A 23,280-nucleotide genomic window follows, 5' to 3' on the forward strand; every position below is an offset into this window, starting at 1 on the left:
AAATATATATAAGCCCACTCTTGAAGATGTTTCTGTCAGGACAGTAGGATACTGATGACAATAGGACACCGATTATTCTCAGCTTCAGCCCTAGGGAAAGTTAAATATGCTTTGCCTTTAACAGAATCCAAATTTGCAGGAACTGATGTGAAAAATTCTCAGTTCCTCATGTCTCATCTATTTCAGGTGTTTAATTTCTGCTTTATTGTGATTTAGCAGTAAGAGTTGGTTGTTTATGTGAAAACTAGCTGAATAAGCAGCATATATTTTGAAGGAAATATGTTGCAAATATAATTGCAGTGCTTTGAAGCATGATTGTGGGTAAAATTCAGCTGTTGAATAGTTTGAAGTGATGCAATTAGGATACAATAAATGCTATAGAAATATGTTTGTATGCAACAGACATGATGTGTATAAAAGATGATAAATAACTAATTCAACAAGTTCAAAACTAGTTCCGCAAGTTCAAAAGATAGCTGCTGTTGCACCTGCTAAATAAATTCTTTTTATGCTGGATTGCTTTGTTCTTTTTTTAGTGGCATTGCAGTATTTTCAAATAATGATAATGTTGTTAACTCTTAAAGAAAGTGTTGAATATATTTGTTTTTAAATATACATATAATTCTTTTTTGTTTTGGATGCTCTGATAGCAGCATGAATGCTTATAGCGAAGCAAGTAAAATTGCTACACCTTATAGTATCAAAACAGTATTCTTTTTCAGATATATGATGAAGTCTTCACATTTCATTGCATAATAGCTTTATTACTTCCCTAAGATATGAAGGTTTAAGGACTACTTTATGTAATTCAGAAACCACCAATAGTTAGGTTTCTTAGAACCAGTAAAGCAAGAATACATATGGTAAGAACAGTCAGTGTCATGCATTTTCATACCTCTTAAGAATAAATCTTCTTTCAGCTATTTAGCTATCTGTTGCCTATAATTATGTTGAACTTGTTGAATATTGTAATCATTTATAATAACAGTTGAGGTCCAGATTATGGAAGTAATTAACATTGACATTGTTTGTTGAAATAGCTACACTCCTTTTGCAAATGGTCCTGATGATACCCCAGAGGAGATTTTGGCCCGAATAGGTAGTGGGAAGTTCTCTCTCAGCGGTGGTTATTGGAATACTGTATCAGATACAGCAAAGGCAAGTATATTTGCTTAGTTCTTTGGGGGATGAGAAATAGATTTCAATATAACGTGTTGCTAATAATGTATATGTCATATCATATATACATGATTTGATAAATTTCATCCATTATTATTATTACTTCAAAATACTGATCTGATCCCTTATATATTAACAAGTTTTTATGTTTATGATCCTTTTGTGCTTCAACAGTCACTTGCAAGTAGGAAGAAAATTAGGGCTGCTTTATACTATAGTTGTTAACAATTGTCCTTAGAAATAGAGCACGTTTTATCAGTGTTCGCATAGGTGTGTAATCATCTGTGTCACACTGTAATAAAACTTAATGTGGAAGAATGACATTCAAAAAAATCATTCAGAAAATCTAAATCAGGAGACTGAAAATATTAGAAGTTACCATGTGCCCTACTGATTCAGGCTAGAAACGTATTTCACATTTTTCTGTTTGGGTGAGTTCTTCAAAGTTACGCAAGACAGTTCATCTCATACTCTTTCATTAGGATTTGAGTAGTTTATTTGTTGAAGTACTAGAATTCAACCTTCAACGTGCAGAGTTGTTGAAAGATTGTTAGACACTGGGAAGATAAGCAAGGGGAAGGATCTATTTTCTCAGTTGTTTCTTTCTAAGTTGTGTTGCCTAACGTCCATTAAGTTGCATAACTAAAAGACGTGGTGTTAGGTATTGCTCAGCAGCTTTTTAGCTGCTTCAAATGGATGTTATGAACCTATGTTTATACTACTAAAATTTTCAATTTTGAACTGTAGTAAGTTTTAAAGCTGAAGTTTTACTGTTACTTGCATTGATTCCTTGTATATTATTGACAGGATCTTGTTTCAAAAATGCTTCATGTTGACCCACATCAAAGACTGACTGCAGCCCAAGTTCTTAGCCATCCCTGGATAGTTCACTGTGACCAGTTGCCTCAATACCAGCTGAACAGGCAGGATGCTCCACATTTAGTGAAGGCAAGTAGATATTTGTTCATTTTTTCTGTTTAGCCATAATAACTGTAAAGAAAAGAGTTAAAAATTTAAAGATATACATATAAAGTTACTGTAGATTGTGTTTTTTCTAAATACTGTTTAATGGTTACAACTGTTGATTTAAGTTGCTTTAAGCAATAAAGTGATCTTGTTATATATAAAATAGGATTTCATAAGAGCCCATTTGCTGTGAATAAATATAATATGTTTGAAAAAGACTTTTCATTTTCTGAGGTTTGAAAGTTATTTGACTTTTAAGGAAGTTAAACTTACCAGTATGAAAATGAAGTAAAAAAAAATCAATTTTCTAAGTGGAAATGTCAGGTGACTATAGGGGAGGTGAAAAATAGTTGAGCTAATTTTAAAGGGGTTTTTTTGTTTTTTTTTTTTAAACAAGTCAAATTCTTCAAAATTCTACTCCTGTGTATTCCACACTACCATCAGTTTTGCATGGAAAGAAAAACTGTCATGCAACTTTAAAGGGATCTGAAAAATATAATTAACATTCCCTTTGAGTCAGTTACTAGAAATTTCTAGCATCCATAAACAAGTAGAAAGAGGGGCAAGTTTTGATCCCATGGCTTACAATGTTGTGTTTTTAAAAGTATAAGAAATCTTATGTGCTGAATAATGTTGGTGATTGTTAAATACTTTGTTGAAAATGGAAGAGGTTATGGAAGTTATAAGCAGGGATGGCCCACCAGGTATTTCACAGAGCATGGAGAGAGAACTTGATTTTGCAGTACTTCTTATACCTTCTGGTTTTGTTTTTTTTTTTCCTTAATCAGGATAAAAATCACTTTAGATTTATTTGTTATATGCGAGTTTTGTAGCGTAACACTGCTGTTATCTGAGTAACGCAGTGGTGTGTTTCTGTTTCGTAGGTGAAAATAGACTGGAAGTTAAAACTTGTTCAGAATGTCTAACACTTAATGTTGTGTGATCTATAATAAGTGCGTCACTCACGATGTAATCTTCTCATTTTTCCCCTCTGGCATTCTCACAACAGGGTGCAATGGCAGCAACTTATTCTGCTTTGAATCGTAATCAGTCACCAGTTTTGGAGCCAGTTGGCCGTTCTACTCTTGCTCAGAGGAGAGGTATAAAAAAAATTACCTCAACAGCCCTGTGAAGTGACCTCACCCAGATATTTGGTACCATGGTATAAGATGATAGCACAAATCATGGCGACAGGTAGCACATATCTGACAGATACCTGCAAGCACACTCTGTCCCAGCTGGTACCTATAATGCTGCTGCTCCTGCTGCTGCTACTGCTTTCATCTATTCTCGCTTTAAACTGTTGATGGCAAGTTACTGATCTTACTGGAGCTTCAAATGGAGTGACAAGTGGAAACACGATGAAAATGATCATGTTCACAATTGAATAAACCAGAAGAATTACAAATGCCACCTCTGTCAGAAATACACTGAATAAAGCACTCTGCACCACATAGCATTATTTTTTATAAGGAATATTTTTTGTCCCCTAACATATTCTTTGTTACAGGTAGAGATGGACAGTTTATGTTAAGCACTTAGCTTAAACGATCTGTTTATATTAGCACTATATACTTTGTGCCATCCAACATTTTGTATGTTTTTGTAAACAGTTCATGAGCAGCACATTTCTGTGCTGTTTTCTTTAATGTATACATGCCTTGTTTTACTTAGATATTATTAACCATTTTGACAACTAAGTCTGATTAAACAGTTCACCTGGATTAATCAGTATTGTTGGACAGCTCTAAAAGAAGCCTGACTGTTAAACAGCTATTGAATGTAATACTATGAATATGTATTTCTCCTTGCCTATGTTTTTTCTACATTTCCATGTTTTTGACGCTGCATGTCATGTTATAAAAATCAGGATGCTGTTTATAGTATTCAAAATTTAAACAGCGGATCTCTCGCCATACTATATATACAATAGATAATATAACCCAGAGAAAAGATAACTTGCTCCATATCTCACTATGTGTTCTGTTCCTCCTCTCCTCCCTTTCATTTTGCCCCATTTAATCTCTGGACTCAGGAATCATTGCTAAATACTTTCTGATAGAGGACGTTTCTATATTGTTTATTCTTATAATCCCTTCTTAATATTTTATCTCTGTTCTGTGACATTTTTGTTTAAGCTGCAGAGGATTTGTTCAATGAATGTTGGTATTATAGAAGAAAGGCAGCACTGAAGATAAAGCAAAACATAATGTCCGCTAATAAGCCCGGAAAAAGCAGGTGTAAACTGCATTCACTGTAGTTGCAAAACTGATGGATCCAGTGTTCTGCCAGTTATTTTCTCATAATTTTAAGTGACAGCCTAAACAAAATGCAGAGAATCATCCTGATCTGTCTGGGATTGGAAAGGGTCGTTGTAATTTACCAGGAAAAATAGTATTGTCCCAGGTCAGGTAAAGCAAAACTGTTGAGAAATGAATGTTCTCGCTTTTCCACATCTGAAAGCAAATTTGTAATAAGGGTGGAAGACTCATTTTTAAATACTAATGCTAACTTTTAATGCTCTGTTCTCCTGGTATCTTCAGTAGTTAAAGACAAGTCTTGATGGCTGGTCTTGAAAGCTCAGTTGCCCAAATGAGAAGGCACGCTGGAAGGTGTCTGAATTGGGGTGAGTAACCAGCTCCACCAAAATACTGGGCTACGTCAGCTCGATCCAGATATGAAAATGGTTGTTACGACCTCCAGCTTTAATAAATGTAGATCCAGGTGAACACCTCTGTGTGAACCAATACAGTTGAAAAAGTAAAAGCTGCAATTTTGCATGAGAAGGTGTTTCCTTGATTAGTAGTATTAAGTTTTCTTTGTAGTGATTAATTTGCTGCTTTCCTTGAAATCATCAGAGGTTTGTTGGAAGGGGGCGTCATCTTTACAACACCACAGATTTGCTTTATGTGAATGTGAGAATGTTCCTTTTGACACAAGTTTTCCTGAGTTCTTTGGGGAAACTCCCTTTGTTAAGCTTGCAATGAATCCCATTTCATTTCCCTTCTTAAAAATCTGTTAAATATTTAATCCGTGATGATAATTTGCCCCAGTGCTGCTCTCATTTATTTGGCAAAGCTGCTAGAAAATCAGACTCCCTAAATCCAGGTCTAGTCATCAATACTCCAAAAGATGTATTTTTTATTTATATTTTTTGCTTTTACATGCGTAATGTTCTTCATATATTACCTTTAATGGCTAAGGAATCGGTTTAGGAGCAAAGATACTTAAAGGACCGTCAGTCTCAGAAACTTAAACACGCAGTTCTCCGGGGCAATTAGCATTTTTCCCTTACTTGGTGCTCTAGCGTTGAAGTTTACTTCAGCTGTACAGGTGCATCTACCCTTTGTTCAAGAAACATCTTCAGCTAGTAGCAGAAAAAGGCCATCTTGACTTTTTGTTGTTGTTTGACAGTGTCTGCAGTTCCAGACGTATTTAAAAAAAAAAAACCTTCTTGCTTTTCAGAAAATGTATTTTCAGCTCTATAAGTGATTGTAAGTCAGGCTTATCAAATCCTAGAGATCATGCCTTCTGGAATTGTTTTTTAAAAGTGTTAATCTGAATATTGTCATATCTAGTCAATAAACGAGATTTAAAACTGATACTGTTGAAGTAAAGGAATGGCAGCACTTGCTAACGTGTTGGTAATAGTATTCCAGTTCAGGAGGGAATTTCTCCCATGTTCCCAATGTGCACAGATAGCTGGCACAGAACAGATTGAAAGGAGATCTTAAGATGCTTCCCTATTGGCAATTGTCCATGTTAAAATAATCTAAAAAATCTCAGTAGTTCAGCCGTTTTTTGTAGCTCTCAGGCTCACTGGTCATGAGTCAAATAGCCGAGCAATGTCAACTCCTGCATTTTAGGTTATCTACATTCTCAAGTAAGCTGATAATTTAGTCTAGACTTGACAGATGTCGCTACTGTTTTGTATGTAGTGACACAGGATGAACATTTAGATGCCAGCAAAACGGGACAGTTTAGTGTACGATCACTTGAATGTGTTAAAGTCTAGATCCACTATTTTTTTCAAAGTTGCTTTCTAAACAAAGTAAGACGTGGCCCATCTATGCAGGTAGTATGTTTTACAGGCTAGACGTGCTTATATACCTTACCTGCATTTTTGGATCCACGTTCACAGCTTTCACATTTACTTTTGGTTTTGTAGTTGCAGTTTTTAAAAGCTGTAAAGAAATCCACATAATGCTTCTTTGAGTCCTAGCACCTTTCTGTTAGAATGTATGGGTGAGACACTGTTAGATTCTCTGCTGGACTGCTGCTTGGTGCAAAGCATAGCAGGGGACTCTAGGATACCAAGTTGTGGAGGATTTAAAAAAATAAAATAAAAAAAGGCAAAAGAAAAAAATAGAAATGCAGGTGAATTTCCTATATGTAGGCCATCATTTATTTTTAGTGTGAAATTACTGTACTCGAGAGCATGAGAGAAGGGAGGGGGAGAGAGTAGTTGCAATACTCATTTAATGCCATCTGTATCTAGTAGGGGCAAAGTTCTTCATTCAATGTTACAGTGATTATGAATAAAACTTATAAGGAATTTTTCAAGAGAATATTTAAAACTTTTTTCTAAAGAGTTAAGGGCGTAAGAAAATAGATTTGCGCGTCCGGGATTTTTTTGTTTTGCTTTTGTATATGTGGTGTACCAACTAAAGCTGTGCTTTTCTATTACTGGAAGGAAAGGATTCAAGGTATGCTGGTCCTCACTAAGCAGCAGTGGTTAATGGATGAATTTTCACTTATGAAAATGATGTAAATTAGCTTTATCTTGATACTCTTGACCTAATCAAAGGGAAGGTGTACTTACGAGGGATGTAATTATTTTGCAACCTAGTTGGGGGGGAGTCTACTTAAAAACATTTTTAAAAAATGACAAAATCACAGATAAAATATTTTTCTACAATTCTGTACAATCATACTTTATACTGGTTTTCTCAGCATGGCACGTGAGTGAGTCTAAGGTACTATTCCAGGAAGTCAGTGGTATCGTACCTTATTCTAGACCATTACAATAGCATCTGATAGATGCTTGGCACTGCTGTCATAGAATTGAAATGCTAGTTTAAAAAAAAAATGTACTGAATACTTTAAATGATTGTTTTATTCAGAGTTTGATCTAGGAAATGTTCCAATCATGCTATTACTGTGTAATCAGAACTGTTCCAGGTGTAACTATGAACAGTTCTGGAGAGATAACATTGCTTGTACTCCTGTCTAATGGCAGGTTTTGTAGTCTTCAAAAGAAATTGAAATTTCTACTATTGAATAAACTTTCAAACATACTCCAAGTTGCTTTCTTGGATAGTCATTTGTTCTGCCCAGTTATAAATCCGTCGTGCGTGCCCATCGCTAACACTGGACTGCATTTGCAGCGTGCTGGGGTGGTTTTACTCGGGTGGGCAGCTAAGCTTCACACAGCCACTCTCTCACTCCCCCTTCTCAAAGGGGAAGGGGGAGAAAATACGACACAAAGGGCTCAAGGTTTGAGATAAGGATGATTTAATTAAAGGGAAAGGGAAGAGGAAAAACAAACAAACAAAGCAAAGGCCCCACGGAAGCACAGAGAGAGAAAAGCAGTTACTCTCTACTTCCCACCAACCAGTGATGCTTGACCACGTCCTTGAAGCAGGGTCTCAACGCACATAGCCGTTGTTCGGGAGGACAGGCGTTTTCACAGTGAGAGCCCACCCCTCCCCTCTTCTTCCTTTTTCCACCTTTTATTGCTGAGTGTGACACCACATGGCACGGAATACCCCCTTGGTTGGGTTAGGTCAGCTGCCCTGGTGATGTTCCTTCCTCACTTTTTGCCCACCCTCAGCCTGCTGGCCCTGGGGGGGTTGGAGGGAGTCCTGATGCGGTGCCAGCACTGCTCAGCAGCAGGCACAGCACCGGGGTGATACCGGCGCTGTTCTAGCTCCAGGTGCAGAGCACAGCGCTGTGTGGGCTGCTGCAGGGACAGCTAACACCCCAGCCAGAGCCAGCACACCCAGCCTGGGCAGAGACCCCGGATCCCCAGGCACTGCGCTGAGCCCCTGCAGCTGGGCAGCAGCACTCCTGAGCAGCAGCGGCTGCAAGAGGCAGCGGTGCGCTTTGCACTTACCTCACCTAACAGCAGGCTGCGGAAATCCTGCTGTTGTCAAATGACTACTCAGAAATGTAACCACTGCTAACATACACCCAAGCCCAAAGATCATCTCCTTATTACAGGGAAGAGAGGGAGCCAAAGGCTAGCGTCCCCCAACGAAGTTTCTCCTAGACAATCAGGAGAAGACACTCAGGGACAGTTCAAACAGTTCAAACAATATAATTTATTAGCTTTTTACTTAAACTGAGGGTTCTAGGGGGGATCCGCTCCCCTAGCAACGTGGGCAGCTGCTGTCCGGGTGGTAATGGGAGGCTCTGCTGCAGGACTCCTGGGAACAGCATCTTCAGCTGGATCAGGTGAGACGCTTCAATTCACAGGTTTGCTGGAGTCCCGAAACACAGCTGCAGGATTGTCCTTATGAACTACAAATCTATTTCTATTCAGGTGACTAATTGATATGGCAAACATCTCCTAACAAACAATCTTAACTATTTTGACTATTCTTATACATCTATGTATCTAATTTTTGAAGGTATTCCTCATTGGAAGCTTAAAGGAGAGCCATTGAGTTGGTCGTTGGAGCAAATGAGGGATGAAATAGCTAGGTTGTTCTCATTGACAGTTGCAAACAACCCCATCTCTGCCTGCAGCTCGAAAATGAAAGGGGATCTCTGGAGGGAGTTTGCTGATGCAGAATGTGTCCCTGCCATCTCTTCCATTATGTTCTCCATCTCAAGAAGCTTTGGCAGCAAGGACTCCCTGAGCAGACCCACAAGCAGATGTTGGTGGTGGAAGTGCACTTCCCACTCCTCCTGTTCCTCCATCAACTCATCCTCAACTTTTTCATCCTCTTCCCCTCCTACATCCCCATCCACACTGGTTGAGCTCCATGGGTCAGAATCACCATTGGTGTCAGCTCGTCTCTGCCTGGGCAGCCAGTACATCCCAAACAGGATGAGAAGGATTTCGGCAAGTGCCCAGAACTGCCAGTGGTGGCACGCAGCGAGGAACATAAACATTGTTCTCTTCCCACTCTCCAGCTTGCTTCGTTCTTCAACCTCCAGCAGCAGCCACGACATCTCCTCCCTCAGCATTTTCTCTCGCTCTTGAATGAGGTCTTGGGTGACCTTGTCGGGCTGGTCCCCAACCTTGAAAGCGAGCTGAAGGAGGCCCAGCACCGACAGGAGGTGAATAATACCGATAGCCATGGTCTGGAGGAGATGGGAGAGAAGGGGGCTCAGCAGGGCTGGGTGCGAGGGAGCTGGTGGCAGGGGGAGAAGGGACAGGAGCCAGAGAGACGCGAGGGTAGGTAGGAGAGGGGGCAATGGAGCTTGGGGGCAGCAAGGGCAGGGTTTGTGAGCGCTGCACGTATAGGGCCGCAGGCCACCCCAGGCAAGTGTCTGTGCGCAGCTGTCAGGTGTGCAAAAGGGCCGCGAGCCCTGGCCAGAGGTGGCGTGGGGACCATCCTGCAAAGCTCTCCCCATGAGCAGCCCTGGGCTGGGCTTTGCCCCGGGCAGGGGTGCTGAGAAGGCAGGTGGCACCACAGTGCGCTCTCCCAGGCCCCATCCCCTGTGGGGCAGCAGCGTCTCCTGGGGCCACAGGTGCCTGCCACATCCCCGAAGCCTCTGGGCACTTGCCCTCGCCGGGGCACCTCTGTGCCCAGCCCAAGGCCCTCCCCAGAGTGGCTGCGCCCTCATCCCAGCCTTAGAAACCACCCTGGGGGCTGGCGTTTGTGCCCCTGACCCTGCCCTCGGCCAGCCTTCCCCCCGCCTGCCGCACTCACCGATGGCCTGAAGCGCACTGTACACAGAGCCCCGGTGACAGTCCCCATGCCGACTCATCCCAGTTCTGTTGTGGGCACCAGAGCACCATGGTGACCACCGCAGCCCTGGGAGGCCCCAGTCCATGTCCCCAGTCTCGGCTCAGCATCACACAGCTGCCCCGCGCACCCCAAACCCCAGCCCTGGCCACCGCAACGTGCAAAGCACAAACCCAACAAGCCGGTCATCTTAGGGTCCTGTCTCTGCCTGTGTGTGTCTTGTGCACCCCGGAGATACCTGCTCAGCTTTGCTACTGCTTGAACCTGCAAGGGGAAAGCTGCAGCCCCATTCCCCAGCGTGGTTGTTTTACCTAGGTAGGCAGCTGAACTCCACCACAGGCACTCTCTCACTCCCCCTCCTCAGACGACAAGGGGAAGGGAAGAAGAAAAGGAAAGAAACAACTCACGGGTTGAGATAAGGATAATTTAATTAAGGGAAAAATTAATCATTAAGGGAAAATATTATTAATTAAAAAATTTAACTAAAGGAAAAAAAGGGAAAGGGAAAAAAAAAAAAGCAAAGGCTATGTGGAAGTGTAGAGGAAAGAAATTACTCTCTACTTCCCACCAACGAGTGATGCTTGACCACATCCTTGAAGCAGGGCCTCAACGCACATAGCCGTTGTTCGGGAGGACAGGCGTTTCCACAGTGAGAGCCCACCCCTCCCCTCTTCTTCCTTTTTCCACCTTTTATTGCTGAGTGACACCACATGGCATGGAATAGCCCTTTGGTTGGGTTAGGTCAGCTGCCCTGGTGACGTTCCTTGCTCTCTTTTTGCCCAAAGGGCAAATAGGGGGTTACAAACACTGTCTTGGGCCTGGAAAGGCAAGTGCTGGGACGTCATGGTACACCAGAGAGAATTGAGTCTGACAATGGGAGTCATTTCCGAAACAATCTTGTCACCTCCTGGGCCAAGAGGCATGGCATTGAGTGGGTATATCACACCCTTATCACCCACAAGCCTCTGGGAAGGTTGAGGGATACAATGGACTGTAAAAGACTATGTTAGGAGGGTGCTGGGACATGGAAACAATGGGACATAAATCTACCAGAAGCCACTTGGCTAGTTAGCAGCAGAGGGTCCGACAACCATCGTGGTCCTGCTGAAACAAAAACCCTACACACGGTGAGAGGAGCTAAAGCCCCCACAGCGCATGTAGGGAAGCGGATGGGGAACGCGGTGTGGGTTGCTCCTGCCTCGGTAAAATACTCAGCAGCAGGCACAGCACTGGTGTGATACTGGCGCTGTTCTAGCTCCAAGTGGAGAGCACAGCACTGTACGAGCTGCTGCAGGGACAGTTAACGTCCCAGCCAGAGCCAGTACAACCTCCACCCCTTATTCCGTAACATTCGTGTCGCTCTCAGGGCCCCCACACTTTAGCATATAACTATTCTCATCACTATTGTTCCTTGTCCCTTAAGAGACTGATAGGTAGGTACATCTTTTCATTCTATAGGTCTTTCTCAAAAAATGTTCAAAGGAACTGGTGATGATTTGGTCTTCATCTGCCAAAGCGGTCACTCAGGACCAGCAGTGTCGGATTTCTGGTTGCCAGTACCTGCTTGGCTCGAGTCGTTACTGCACTTGCCCGGTTCCTTGCGAAGTGGACCTATCATTGATCCTGCAGTGTCTTCCTACAACATAAAACTTACAGATTAGTTTTCTCCCCAGCTTAAATCTCCTTGAGGCATGCACCTCATATCCCCATTCTTTTGCATGACCCACCAGGTATACCCCAGTCCTTGGGCGAAGACAATCCCATGAGTGGGTTTGCATTTTACCGAGGCAGGAGCAACCCACACTGCCTTCCCCATCCACTTCCCTACATGCACTGTGGAGGCTTTAGCTCCTCTCACCGTGTGTAGGGTTTTTGTTTCAGCAGGACCGCGATGGTTTTCAGACCCTCTGCTGCTAGCTAGCCAGGTGGCTTCTGGTAGATTTATGTCCCGTTGTTTCCATCTCCCAGCACCCCATTGTTTCCATCTCCCAGCACTATGTTACAGCAGTAACATAGTCTTTAACAGCCCATTGTATCCCTCAGCCTTCCCAGAGACTTGTGGGTGATAAGGGTGTGATATACCCACTCCATGCCATGCCTCTTGGCCCAGGAGGTGACAAGATTGTTTCGGAAATGACTCCCATTGTCAGACTCAATTCTCTCTGGTGTACCATGACGTCCCAGCACTTGCCTTTCCAGGCCCAAGACAGTGTTTCAGGCCGTGGCGTGGTTTACGGGGTACGTTTCCAGCCACCCAGTAGTTGCTTCTACCATGGTGAGTATGTACCGTGTGCCTTGGAGGGTATGTGGGAGTGGCCTGCTATAGTCAATTTGCCAGGCCTCACCATATTGAAACCCTAGCCACCTCCCCCTGTTCCAGGGAGATTTTACCCTCACGGCTCTCTTGATCGCAGCACAGGTCTCACACTCGTGGGTAACCTGTGTGATGGCCTCAATGGTCAGGTCCCTGTCTCGATCACGAGCCCATCTGTATGTGGCATCCCTCCCCGGATGTCCTGATGTTTCATGGGCCCATCGAGCTACAAACTGCTCACCCTTGCGTGGCCAGGCCAGGTCCGCCTGAGACACTTCAATTTTTGAAGTTCGATCCACTTCTTTGTTGTTCTGATGTTCTTCGGTAGTGTGACTCTTGGGCATGCGGGCATCTACCTGACTTCCCTTCACACCCAGGTTTTCTGCCCGGGCAGCAATATCTTGCCACAGGGTAGCAGCCCAGGTAGGCTTACCTCTGCTCTGCCAGTTGCTCTGTTTCCATTGCTGCAACCGCCCCCACCGGGCATTTGCCACCATTCAGGAATCAGCGTAGAGGTGCAGTGCTGGCTGTTTTTCTGTTTCGGCAATCTCTAGGGCCAGTTGTATGGCTTTCCCTTCTGCATGCTGACTCTACTCACATTCCCCTCCTATGGCCTCCTTAACTCGTGTGGGACTCCACATGTTAGTGTTGGGGAGAATCGAATGGATGTTTTATTAATGTCTCTTATTCCTAAGAGACATTTATACAGCGCTGTGTGGGCTGCTGCAGGGACAGGGAACACACACACAGACACACACACAGACACACACACAGACACAGATACACACAGACACACACACTCACACACCCCCACCCAGAGCACGCCCAGCACCGGCAGCACCTGCCCAGCACCGCGGCTCCGGCTCCTCCGTGCCGCCAGGGGGCGCGTTGGGGCCGGGCCGCAGCAGCCCCGCGCCTTCCGTCCCCGCCGCCCACCCCGCGCGCAGCCGCCGCTCGCGGAGCCGCCCGCAGGCCCAGCCGCCGCCCTCCGCCGCCCCGCGCCCGGCGCCATGCCCAAGAACAAAGGTGAGGCCCCCCCCGGCCCCGCCGCCCCCTCCCCTCCCTCCCCGCCGCCCCGCGGCCCGGCCGGCCGCCTTCCCCCGGCCTCGGGGCCCAGCCGCGGCCTCCCCCCCGGGGCCGGCCCCGCCGGCGCGGGAGGGAGGAGGGGAGAGGGGAGAGGGGAGAGGGGGGGGCCCCGCGGCCCGCCCGGGGCTGCCCTGCCCCGAGCCGAGCCCCTCCGCCGCCTCCCGGGGGGAGCGGGGCCGCCCGGCCGCTGCCACGTGTGGGCCTGCTGCACCGCGCCCGGCCGCGGCCCGCCGGGTGGGGGCGGAGCGGGGTTGCAGGGCGGCCGCGGTGGGGTCGGGAGGGTCTGGGGGTGGGGGTGCTAAAAAGCCCCGTGAAGGCGGCGGGCGGCCCCGGGCGGCGCGGGGGGGTTGAAGGCGTGGGGCTGTGCGCTGCTGGGAGCGTGTCGCTGCTCGGGTAAAGGTGGGAGGTGGAAACGGGGAAACGAGCACAACAGCCGGATCTGCACGGCGCAGTCAGACGTGTCGTGTGGAAAACAGGCACAAAAATCCCCAGAAGTCCGATTACTTCGCTTATTGTATTCACAGAATCATTGTCGTAGTCACGTTATAAAAATCGGGATGCTGTTTATAGTATTCAAAATTTAAACAGCGGATCTCTCGCCATACTATATATACAATAGATGATATAACCCAGAGCAAAGATAACTTGCTCCATATCTCGCTATGTGTTCTGTTCCTCCTCTCCTCCCTTTCATTTTGCCCCGTTTAATCTCTGGACTCAGGAATCATTGCTAAATACTTTCTGATAGAGGACGTTTCTATATTGTTTATTCTTATAATCCCTTGTTACTATTTTATCTCTGTTCTGTGACTTTTTTGTTCAAGCTGCAGAGGATTTGTTCAATGAATGTTGGTATTATAGAAGAAAGGCAGCACTGAAGATAAAGCAAAACATAATGTCCACTAATAAGCCCGGAAAAAGCAGGCTTAAACTGCATTCACTGTAGTTGCAAAACTGATGGATCCAATGTTCTGCCAGTTATTTTCTCATAATTTTAAGTGAGAGCCTAAACAAAATGCAGAGAATCATCCTGATCTGTCTGGGATTGGAAAGGGTCGTTGTAATTTACCAGGAAAAATAGTATTGTCCCAGGTCAGGTAAAGCAAAACTGTTGAGAAATGAATGTTCTCCCTTTTCCCCATCTGAAAGCAAATTTGTAATAAGGGTGGAAGACTCATTTTCAAATACTAATGCTAACTTTTAATGCTCCGTTCTCCTGGTATCTTCAGTAGTTAAAGACAAGTCTTGGTGGCTGGTCTTGAAAGCTCGATTGCCCAAATGGGAAGGCACGCTGGAATGTGTCTGAATTGGGGTGAGTAACCAGCTCCACCAAAGTACTGTGCTACGTCAGCTCGATCCAGATATGAAAATGGTTGTTACGACCTCCAGCTTCAATAAATGTAGATCCAGGTGAACACCTCTGTGTGAACCAATACAGTTGAAAAAGTAAAAGCTGCAATTTTGCATGAGAAGGTGTTTTCTTGATTAGTAGTATTAAGTTTTCTTTGTAGTGATTAATTTGCTGCTTTCCTTGAAATCATCAGAGGTTTGTTGGGAGTGGGCGTCATCTTTAGGACACCACAGATTTGCTTTATGTGAATGTGAGAATGTTCCTTTTGACACAAGTTTTCCTGAGTTCTCTGGGGAAACTCCCTTTGTTAAGCTTGCAATGAATCCCATTTCATTTCCCTTCTTAAAAATCTGTTAAATATTTAATCCGTGACGATAATTTGCCCCAGTGCTGCTCTCATTTATTTGGCAAAGCTGCTAGAAAATCAGACTCCCTAAATCCAGGTCTAGTCATCAATACTCCAAAAGATGTATTTTTTATTTATATTTTTTGCTTTTACATGCGTAATGTTCTTCATATATTAACCTTTAATGGCTAAGGAATCGGTTTAGGAGCAAAGATACTTAAACGACCGTCAGTCTCAGAAACTTAAACACGCAGTTCTCCGGGGCAATTAGCATTTTTCCCTTACTTGGTGCTCTAGCGTTGAAGTTTACTTCAGCTGTACAGGTGCATCTACCCTTTGTTCAAGAAACATCTTCAGCTAGTAGCAGAAAAAGGCCATCTTGACTTTTTGTTGTTGTTTGACAGTGTCTGCAGTTCCAGACGTATTTAAAAAAAAAAAAAACCTTCTTGCTTTTCAGAAAATGTATTTTCAGCTCTATAAGTGATTGTAAGTCAGGCTTATCAAATCCTAGAGATCATGCCTTCTGGAATTGTTTTTTAAAAGTGTTAATCTGAATATTGTCATATCTAGTCAATAAACAAGATTTAAAACTGATACTGTTGAAGTAAAGGAATGGCAGCACTTGCTAACGTGTTGGTAATAGTATTCCAGTTCAGGAGGGAATTTCTCCCATGTTCTCAATGTGCACAGATAGCTGGCACAGAACAGATTGAAAGGAGGTCTTAAGATGCTTCCCTATTGGCAATTGTCCATGTTAAAATAATCTAAAAAATCTCAGTAGTTCAGCCGTTTTTTGTAGCTCTCAGGCTCACTGGTCATGAGTCAAATAGCCGAGCAATGTCAACTCCTGCATTTTAGGTTATCTACATTCTCAAGTAAGCTGATAATTTAGTCTAGACTTGACAGATGTCGCTACTGTTTTGTATGTAGTGACACAGGATGAACATTTAGATGCCAGCAAAACGGGACAGTTTAGTGTACGATCACTTGAATGTGTTAAAGTCTAGATCCACTATTTTTTTCAAAGTTGCTTTCTAAACAAAGTAAGACGTGGCCCATCTATGCAGGTAGTATGTTTTACAGGCTAGACGTGCTTATATACCTTACCTGCATTTTTGGATCCACGTTCACAGCTTTCCCATTTACTTTTGGTTTTGTAGTTGCAGTTTTTAAAAGCTGTAAAGAAATCCACATAATGCTTCTTTGAGTCCTAGCACCTTTCTGTTAGAATGTATGGGTGAGACACTGTTAGATTCTCTGCTGGACTGCTGCTTGGTGCAAAGCATAGCAGGGGACTCTAGGATACCAAGTTGTGGAGGATTTAAAAAAAAAAAAAAGGCAAAAGAAAAAAATAGAAATGCAGGTGAATTTCCTATATGTAGGCCATCATTTATTTTTAGTGTGAAATTACTGTACTCGAGAGCATGAGAGAACGGAGGGGGAGAGAGTAGTTGCAATACTCATTTAGTGCCATCTGTATCTAGTAGGGGCAAAGTTCTTCACTCAATGTTGCAGTGATTATGAATAAAACTTATAAGGAATTTTTCAAGAGAATATTTAAAACTTTTTTCTAAAGAGTTAAGGGCATAAGAAAATAGATTTGCGCGTCCGGGATTTGTTTGTTTTGTTTTGCTTTTGTAAATGTGGTGTACCAACTAAAGCTGTGCTTTTCTATTACTGGAAGGAAAGGATTCAAGGTATGCTGGTCCTCACTAAGAAGCAGTGGTTAATGGATGAATTTTCACTTATGAAAATGATGTAAATTAGCTTTATCTTGATACTCTTGACCTAATCAAAGGGAAGGTGTACTTACGAGGGATGTAATTATTTTGCAACCTAGTTGGGGGGGAGTCTACGTAAAAACATTTTTAAAAAATGACAAAATCACAGATAAAATATTTTTCTACAGTTCTATACAATCATACTTTATACTGGTTTTCTCAGCATGGCACGTGAGTGAGTCTAAGGTACTATTCCAGGAAGTCAGTGGTATCGTACCTTATTCTAGACCATTACAATAGCATCTGATAGATGCTTGGCACTGCTGTCATAGAATTGAAATGCTAGTTTAAACAAAAAAATGTACTGAATACTTTAAATGATTGTTTTATTCAGAGTTTGATCTAGGAAATGTTCCAATCATGCTATTACTGTGTAATCAGAACTGTTCCAGGTGTAACTATGAACAGTTCTGGAGAGATAACATTGCTTGTACTCCTGTCTAATGGCAGGTTTTGTAGTCTTCAAAAGAAATTGAAATTTCTACTATGAATAAACTTTCAAACATACTCCAAGTTGCTTTCTTGGATAGTCATTTGTTCTGCCCAGTCATAAATCCGTCGTGCGTGCCCATCGCTAACACTGGACTGCATTTGCAGCGTACTGGGGTGGTTTTACTCGGGTGGGCAGCTAAGCTTCACACAGCCACTCTCTCACTCCCCCTTCTCAAAGGGGAAGGGGGAGAAAATACGACACAAAGGGCTCAAGGTTTGAGATAAGGATGATTTAATTAAAGGGAAAGGGAAGAGGAAAAACAAACAAACAAACAAAGCAAAGGCCCCACGGAAGCACAGAGAGAGAAAAGCAGTTACTCTCTACTTCCCACCAACCAGTGATGCTTGACCACGTCCTTGAAGCAGGGTCTCAACGCACATAGCCGTTGTTCGGGAGGACAGGCGTTTTCACAGTGAGAGCCCACCCCTCCCCTCTTCTTCCTTTTTCCACCTTTTATTGCTGAGTGTGACACCACATGGCACGGAATACCCCCTTGGTTGGGTTAGGTCAGCTGCCCTGGTGATGTTCCTTCCTCACTTTTTGCCCACCCCCAGCCTGCTGGCCCTGGGGGGGTTGGAGGGAGTCCTGATGCGGTGCCAGCACTGCTCAGCAGCAGGCACAGCACCGGGGTGATACCGGCGCTGTTCTAGCTCCAGGTGCAGAGCACAGCGCTGTGTGGGCTGCTGCAGGGACAGCTAACACCCCAGCCAGAGCCAGCACACCCAGCCTGGGCAGAGACCCCAGATCCCCAGGCACTGCGCTGAGCCCCTGCAGCTGGGCAGCAGCACTCCTGAGCAGCAGCGGCTGCAAGAGGCAGCGGTGCGCTTTGCACTTACCTCACCTAACAGCAGGCTGCGGAAATCCTGCTGTTGTCAAATGACTACTCAGAAATGTAACCACTGCTAACATACACCCAAGCCCAAAGATCATCTCTCTATTACAGGGAAGAGAGGGAGCCAAAGGCTAGCGTCCCCCAACGAAGTTTCTCCTAGACAATCAGGAGAAGACACTCAGGGACAGTTCAAACAGTTCAAACAATATAATTTATTAGCTTTTTACTTAAACTAAGGGTTCTAGAGGGGATCCGCTCCCCTAGCAACGTGGGCAGCTGCTGTCCGGGTGGTAACGGTGATACTGGGAGGCTCTGCTGCAGGACTCCTGGGAACAGCATCTTCAGCTGGATCAGGTGAGACGCTTCAATTCACAGGTTTGCTGGAGTCCCGAAACCCAGCTGCAGGATTGTCCTTATGAACTACAAATCTATTTCTATTCAGGTGACTAATCGATATGGCAAACATCTCCTAACAAACAATCTTAACTATTTTGACTATTCTTATACATCTATGTATCTAATTTTTGAAGGTATTCCTCAGTGGAAGCTTAAAGGAGAGCCATTGAGTTGGTCCTTGGAGCAAATGAGGGATGAAATAGCTAGGTTGTTCTCATCGACATTTGCAAACAACCCCATCTCTGCCTGCAGCTCGAAAATGAAAGGGGATCCCTGGAGGGAGTTTGCTGATGCAGAATGTGTCCCTGCCATCTCTTCCATTATGTTCTCCATCTCAAGAAGCTTTGGCAGCAAGGACTCCCTGAGCAGACCCACAAGCAGATGTTGGTGGTGGAAGTGCACTTCCCACTCCTCCTGTTCCTCCATCAACTCATCCTCAACTTTTTCATCCTCTTCCCCTCCTTCATCCCCATCCACACTGGTTGAGCTCCGTGGGTCAGAATCACCATTGGTGTCAGCTTGTCTCTGCCTGGGCAGCCAGTACATCCCAAACAGGATGAGAAGGATTTCGGCAAGTGCCCAGAACTGCCAGTGGTGGCACACAGCGAGGAACACGAACAGTGTGCTCTTCCCACTCTCCAGCTTGCTTCGTTCTTCAACCTCCAGCAGCAGCCACGACATCTCCTCCCTCAGCATCTTCTCTCGCTCTTGAATGAGGTCTTGGGTGACCTTGTTGGGCTGGTCCCCAACCTTGAAAGCGAGCTGAAGGAGGCCCAGCACCGACAGGAGGTGAATAACACCGGTAGCCATGGTCTGGAGGAGATGGGAGAGAAGGGGGCTCAGCAGGGCTGGGTGCGAGGGAGCTGGTGGCAGGGGGAGAAGGGACAGGAGCCAGAGAGACGCGAGGGTAGGTAGGAGAGGGGGCAATGGAGCTTGGGGGCAGCAAGGGCAGGGTTTGTGAGCGCTGCACGTACAGGGCCGCAGGCCACCCCAGGCAAGTGTCTGTGCGCAGCTGTCAGGTGTGCAACAGGGCCGCGAGCCCTGGCCAGAGGTGGCGTGGGGACCATCCTGCAAAGCTCTCCCCATGAGCAGCCCTGGGCTGGGCTTTGCCCCGGGCAGGGGTGCTGAGAAGGCAGGTGGCACCACAGTGCGCTCTCCCAGGCCCCATCCCCTGTGGGGCAGCAGCGTCTCCTGGGGCCACAGGTGCCTGCCACATCCCCGAAGCCTCTGGGCACTTGCCCTCGCCGGGGCACCTCTGTGCCCAGCCCAAGGCCCTCCCCAGAGTGGCTGCGCCCTCATCCCAGCCTTAGAAACCACCCTGGGGGCTGGCGTTTGTGCCCCTGACCCTGCCCTCGGCCAGCCTTCCCCCCGCCTGCCGCACTCACCGATGGCCTGAAGCGCACTGTACACAGAGCCCCGGTGACAGTCCCCGTGCCGACTCATCCCAGTTCTGTTGTGGGCACCAGAGCACCATGGTGACCACCGCAACCCTGGGAGGCCCCAGTCCATGTCCCCAGTCTCGGCTCAGCATCACACAGCTGCCCCGCGCACCCCAAACCCCAGCCCTGGCCACCGCAACGTGCAAAGCACAAACCCAACAAGCCGGTCATCTTAGGGTCCTGTCTCTGCTTCCGTGTCTTGTGCACCCCGGAGATACTTGCTTAGCTTTGCTACTGCTTGAACCTGCAAGGGGAAAGCTGCAGCCCCATTCCCCAGCGTGGTTGTTTTACCTAGGTAGGCAGCTGAACTCCACCACAGGCACTCTCTCACTCCCCCTCCTCAGACGACAAGGGGAAGGGAAGAAGAAAAGGAAAGAAGCAACTCACGGGTTGAGATAAGGATAATTTAATTAAGGGAAAAATTAATCATTAAGGGAAAATATTATTAATTAAAAAATTTAACTAAAGGAAAAAAAGGGAAAGGGAAAAAAAAAAGCAAAGGCTATGTGGAAGTGTAGAGGAAAGAAATTACTCTCTACTTCCCACCAACGAGTGATGCTTGACCACATCCTTGAAGCAGGGCCTCAACGCACATAGCCGTTGTTCGGGAGGACAGGCGTTTCCACAGTGAGAGCCCACCCCTCCCCTCTTCTTCCTTTTTCCACCTTTTATTGCTGAGTGACACCACATGGCACGGAATAGCCCTTTGGTTGGGTTAGGTCAGCTGCCCTGGTGACATTCCTTGCTCTCTTTTTGCCCAAAGGGCAAATAGGGGGTTACAAACACTGTCTTGGGCCTGGAAAGGCAAGTGCTGGGACGTCATGGTACACCAGACAGAATTGAGTCTGACAATGGGAGTCATTTCCGAAACAATCTTGTCACCGCCTGGGCCAAGAGGCATGGCATTGAGTGGGTATATCACATCCCTTATCACCCACAAGCCTCTGGGAAGGCTGAGGGATACAATGGACTGTTAAAGACTATGTTATGAGCACGGGGTGCTGGGAGATGGAAACAGTGGGGTGCTGGGAGATGGAAACAACGGGACATAAATCTACCAGAAGCCACTTGGCTAGTTAGCAGCAGAGGGTCCGACAACCATCGTGGTCCTGCTGAAACAAAAACCCTACACACGGTGAGAGGAGCTAAAGCCCCCACGGTGCATGTAGGGAAGCGGATGGGGAACGCGGTGTGGGTTGCTCCTGCCTCGGTAAAATACTCAGCAGCAGGCACAGCACTGGTGTGATACTGGCGCTGTTCTAGCTCCAAGTGGAGAGCACAGCACTGTATGGGCTGCTGCAGGGACAGTTAACGTCCCAGCCAGAGCCAGTACACCCTCCACCCCTTATTCCGTAACATTCGTGTCGCTCTCAGGGCCCCCACGCTTTAGCATATAACTATTCTCATCACTATTGTTCCTTGTCCCTTAAGAGACTGATAGGTAGGTACATCTTTTCATTCTATAGGTCTTTCTCAAAAAATGTTCAAAGGAACTGGTGATGATTTGGTCTTCATCTGCCAAAGCGGTCACTCAGGACCAGCAGTGTTGGATTTCTGGTTGCCAGTACCTGCTTAGCTCGAGTCGTTACCGCACTTGCCCGGTTCCTTGCGAAGTGGACCTATCGTTGATCCTGCAGTGTCTTCCTACAACATAAAACTTACAGATTAGTTTTCTCCCCAGCTTAAATCTCCTTGAGGCATGCACCCGATATCCCCATTCTTTTGCATGACCCACCAGGTATACCCCAGTCCTTGGGCGAAGACAATCCCATGAGTGGGTTTGCATTTTACCGAGGCAGGAGCAACCCACACTGCCTTCCCCATCCGCTTCCCTACATGCACTGTGGAGGCTTTAGCTCCTCTCACCGTGTGTAGGGCTTTTGTTTCAGCAGGACCGCGATGGTTGTCGGACCCTCTGCTGCTAGCTAGCCAAGTGGCTTCTGGTAGATTTATGTCCCGTTGTTTCCATCTCCCAGCACCCCATTGTTTCCATCTCCCAGCACTATGTTACAGCAGTAACATAGTCTTTAACAGTCCATTGTATCCCTCAGCCTTCCCAGAGGCTTGTGGGTGATAAGGGATGTGATATACCCACTCAATGCCATGCCTCTTGGCCCAGGCGGTGACAAGATTGTTTCGGAAATGACTCCCATTGTCAGACTCAATTCTCTCTGGTGTACCATGACGTCCCAGCACTTGCCTTTCCAGGCCCAAGACAGTGTTTCAGGCCGTGGCGTGGTTTACGGGGTACGTTTCCAGCCACCCAGTAGTCGCTTCTACCATGGTGAGTATGTACCGTGTGCCTTGGAGGGTATGTGGGAGTGGCCTGCTATAGTCAATTTGCCAGGCCTCACCATATTGAAACCCTAGCCACCTCCCCCTGTTCCAGGGAGATTTTACCCTCACGGCTCTCTTGATCGCAGCACAGGTCTCACACTCGTGGGTAACCTGTGTGATGGCCTCAATGGTCAGGTCCCTGTCTCGATCACGAGCCCATCTGTATGTGGCATCCCTCCCCGGATGTCCTGATGTTTCATGGGCCCATCGAGCTACAAACTGCTCACCCTGACGTGGCCAGGCCAGGTCCGCCTGAGACACTTCAATTTTTGAAGTTCGATCCACTTCTTTGTTGTTCTGATGTTCTTCGGTAGCGTGACTCTTGGGCATGCGGGCATCTACCTGACTTCCCTTCACACCCAGGTTTTCTGCCCGGGCAGCAATATCTTGCCACAGGGTAGCAGCCCAGGTAGGCTTACCTCTGCTCTGCCAGTTGCTCTGTTTCCATTGCTGCAACCGCCCCCACCGGGCATGTGCCACCATTCAGGAATCAGCGTAGAGGTGCAGTGCTGGCTGTTTTTCTGTTTCGGCAATCTCTAGGGCCAGTTGTATGGCTTTCCCTTCTGCATGCTGACTCTACTCACATTCCCCTCCTATGGCCTCCTTAACTCGTGTGGGACTCCACATGTTAGTGTTGGGGAGAATCGAATGGATGTTTTATTAATGTCTCTTATTCCTAAGAGACATTTATACAGCGCTGTGTGGGCTGCTGCAGGGACAGGGAACACACACACACACACACACACAGACACAGATACACACAGACACACACACTCACACACCCCCACCCAGAGCACGCCCAGCACCGGCAGCACCTGCCCAGCACCGCGGCTCCGGCTCC

General features: G+C 46.0%; 3 protein-coding genes across 14 annotated transcripts in view; 1 reads left to right on the plus strand and 2 right to left on the minus strand.

Moving 5' to 3' along the window:
- RPS6KA3 (ribosomal protein S6 kinase A3) overlaps nt 1-17,455 on the plus strand; it is an 84,826-nt gene extending 67,371 nt beyond the window's left edge. For 3 of the 4 annotated variants that reach the window (XM_080576381.1, XM_080576380.1, XM_080576382.1), the window contains 3 exons: nt 1,041-1,158; nt 1,987-2,127; nt 3,155-7,448. In XM_080576381.1, the coding sequence (XP_080432507.1) occupies nt 1,041-1,158; nt 1,987-2,127; nt 3,155-3,277 (382 nt within the window). In that variant the 3' untranslated portion in view covers nt 3,278-7,448. Of the gene's footprint in view, nt 1-1,040; nt 1,159-1,986; nt 2,128-3,154; nt 7,449-14,693 lie in introns of those variants that run through there. The other variant, XR_013945022.1, reaches the window with a different exon arrangement.
- LOC308187948 (uncharacterized protein) lies at nt 5,560-13,400 on the minus strand. 4 transcript variants are annotated; one of them, XM_080576391.1, is made up of 2 exons: nt 12,812-13,400; nt 5,560-9,456 (listed from the first exon to the last, which is right to left on the minus strand). In XM_080576391.1, the coding sequence occupies exons 1-2, from the start codon at nt 12,863-12,865 to the stop codon at nt 8,785-8,787; spliced, it is 726 nt and encodes a 241-aa protein (XP_080432517.1). In that variant the 5' UTR covers nt 12,866-13,400; the 3' UTR covers nt 5,560-8,784. The 4 variants fall into 4 exon arrangements, 3 of the variants coding, with proteins under 3 accessions (XP_080432517.1, XP_080432519.1, XP_080432518.1); XM_080576393.1 differs by lacking the exon at nt 12,812-13,400 and adding an exon at nt 10,376-10,393; XM_080576392.1 differs by lacking the exon at nt 12,812-13,400 and adding an exon at nt 10,029-10,299.
- On the minus strand, nt 17,004-23,224 carry LOC308187947 (uncharacterized protein). Of its 6 annotated transcripts, none has more exons than XM_080576387.1 (3): nt 22,859-23,219; nt 21,671-21,746; nt 17,004-19,476 (listed from the first exon to the last, which is right to left on the minus strand). In XM_080576387.1, exon 3 carries the CDS (start codon nt 19,471-19,473, stop codon nt 18,805-18,807), a length of 669 nt encoding a protein of 222 aa, XP_080432513.1. In that variant the 5' UTR covers nt 19,474-19,476; nt 21,671-21,746; nt 22,859-23,219; the 3' UTR covers nt 17,004-18,804. The 6 variants fall into 6 exon arrangements, with proteins under 6 accessions (XP_080432513.1, XP_080432514.1, XP_080432512.1 ...); XM_080576388.1 differs by having other exon boundaries at nt 22,667-23,219; XM_080576386.1 differs by having other exon boundaries at nt 21,838-23,170.
- Nucleotides 23,225-23,280: the final 56 nt, after the last annotated feature.

The sequence above is a fragment of the Anser brachyrhynchus genome (assembly GCF_964034855.1).
Source record: "Anser brachyrhynchus genome assembly, chromosome: 1".
NCBI classification, from domain to species: domain Eukaryota; kingdom Metazoa; phylum Chordata; class Aves; order Anseriformes; family Anatidae; genus Anser; species Anser brachyrhynchus.

Coding starts and splice junctions, on each gene's coding strand:
- LOC308187948 (XM_080576391.1), bottom strand. CDS start 12,865: ATGCCCGGTGGGGGCGGTTGCAGCAATGGAAACAGAGCAACTGGCAGA. Junction 9,457..12,811: donor GAGCAACTGGCAGAGCAGAG/GTAAGCCTACCT, acceptor CATCTCCTCCAG/ACCATGGCTATCGGTATTAT.
- LOC308187947 (XM_080576385.1), bottom strand. CDS start 22,912: ATGCCCGGTGGGGGCGGTTGCAGCAATGGAAACAGAGCAACTGGCAGA. Junction 19,477..22,858: donor GAGCAACTGGCAGAGCAGAG/GTAAGCCTACCT, acceptor CATCTCCTCCAG/ACCATGGCTACCGGTGTTAT.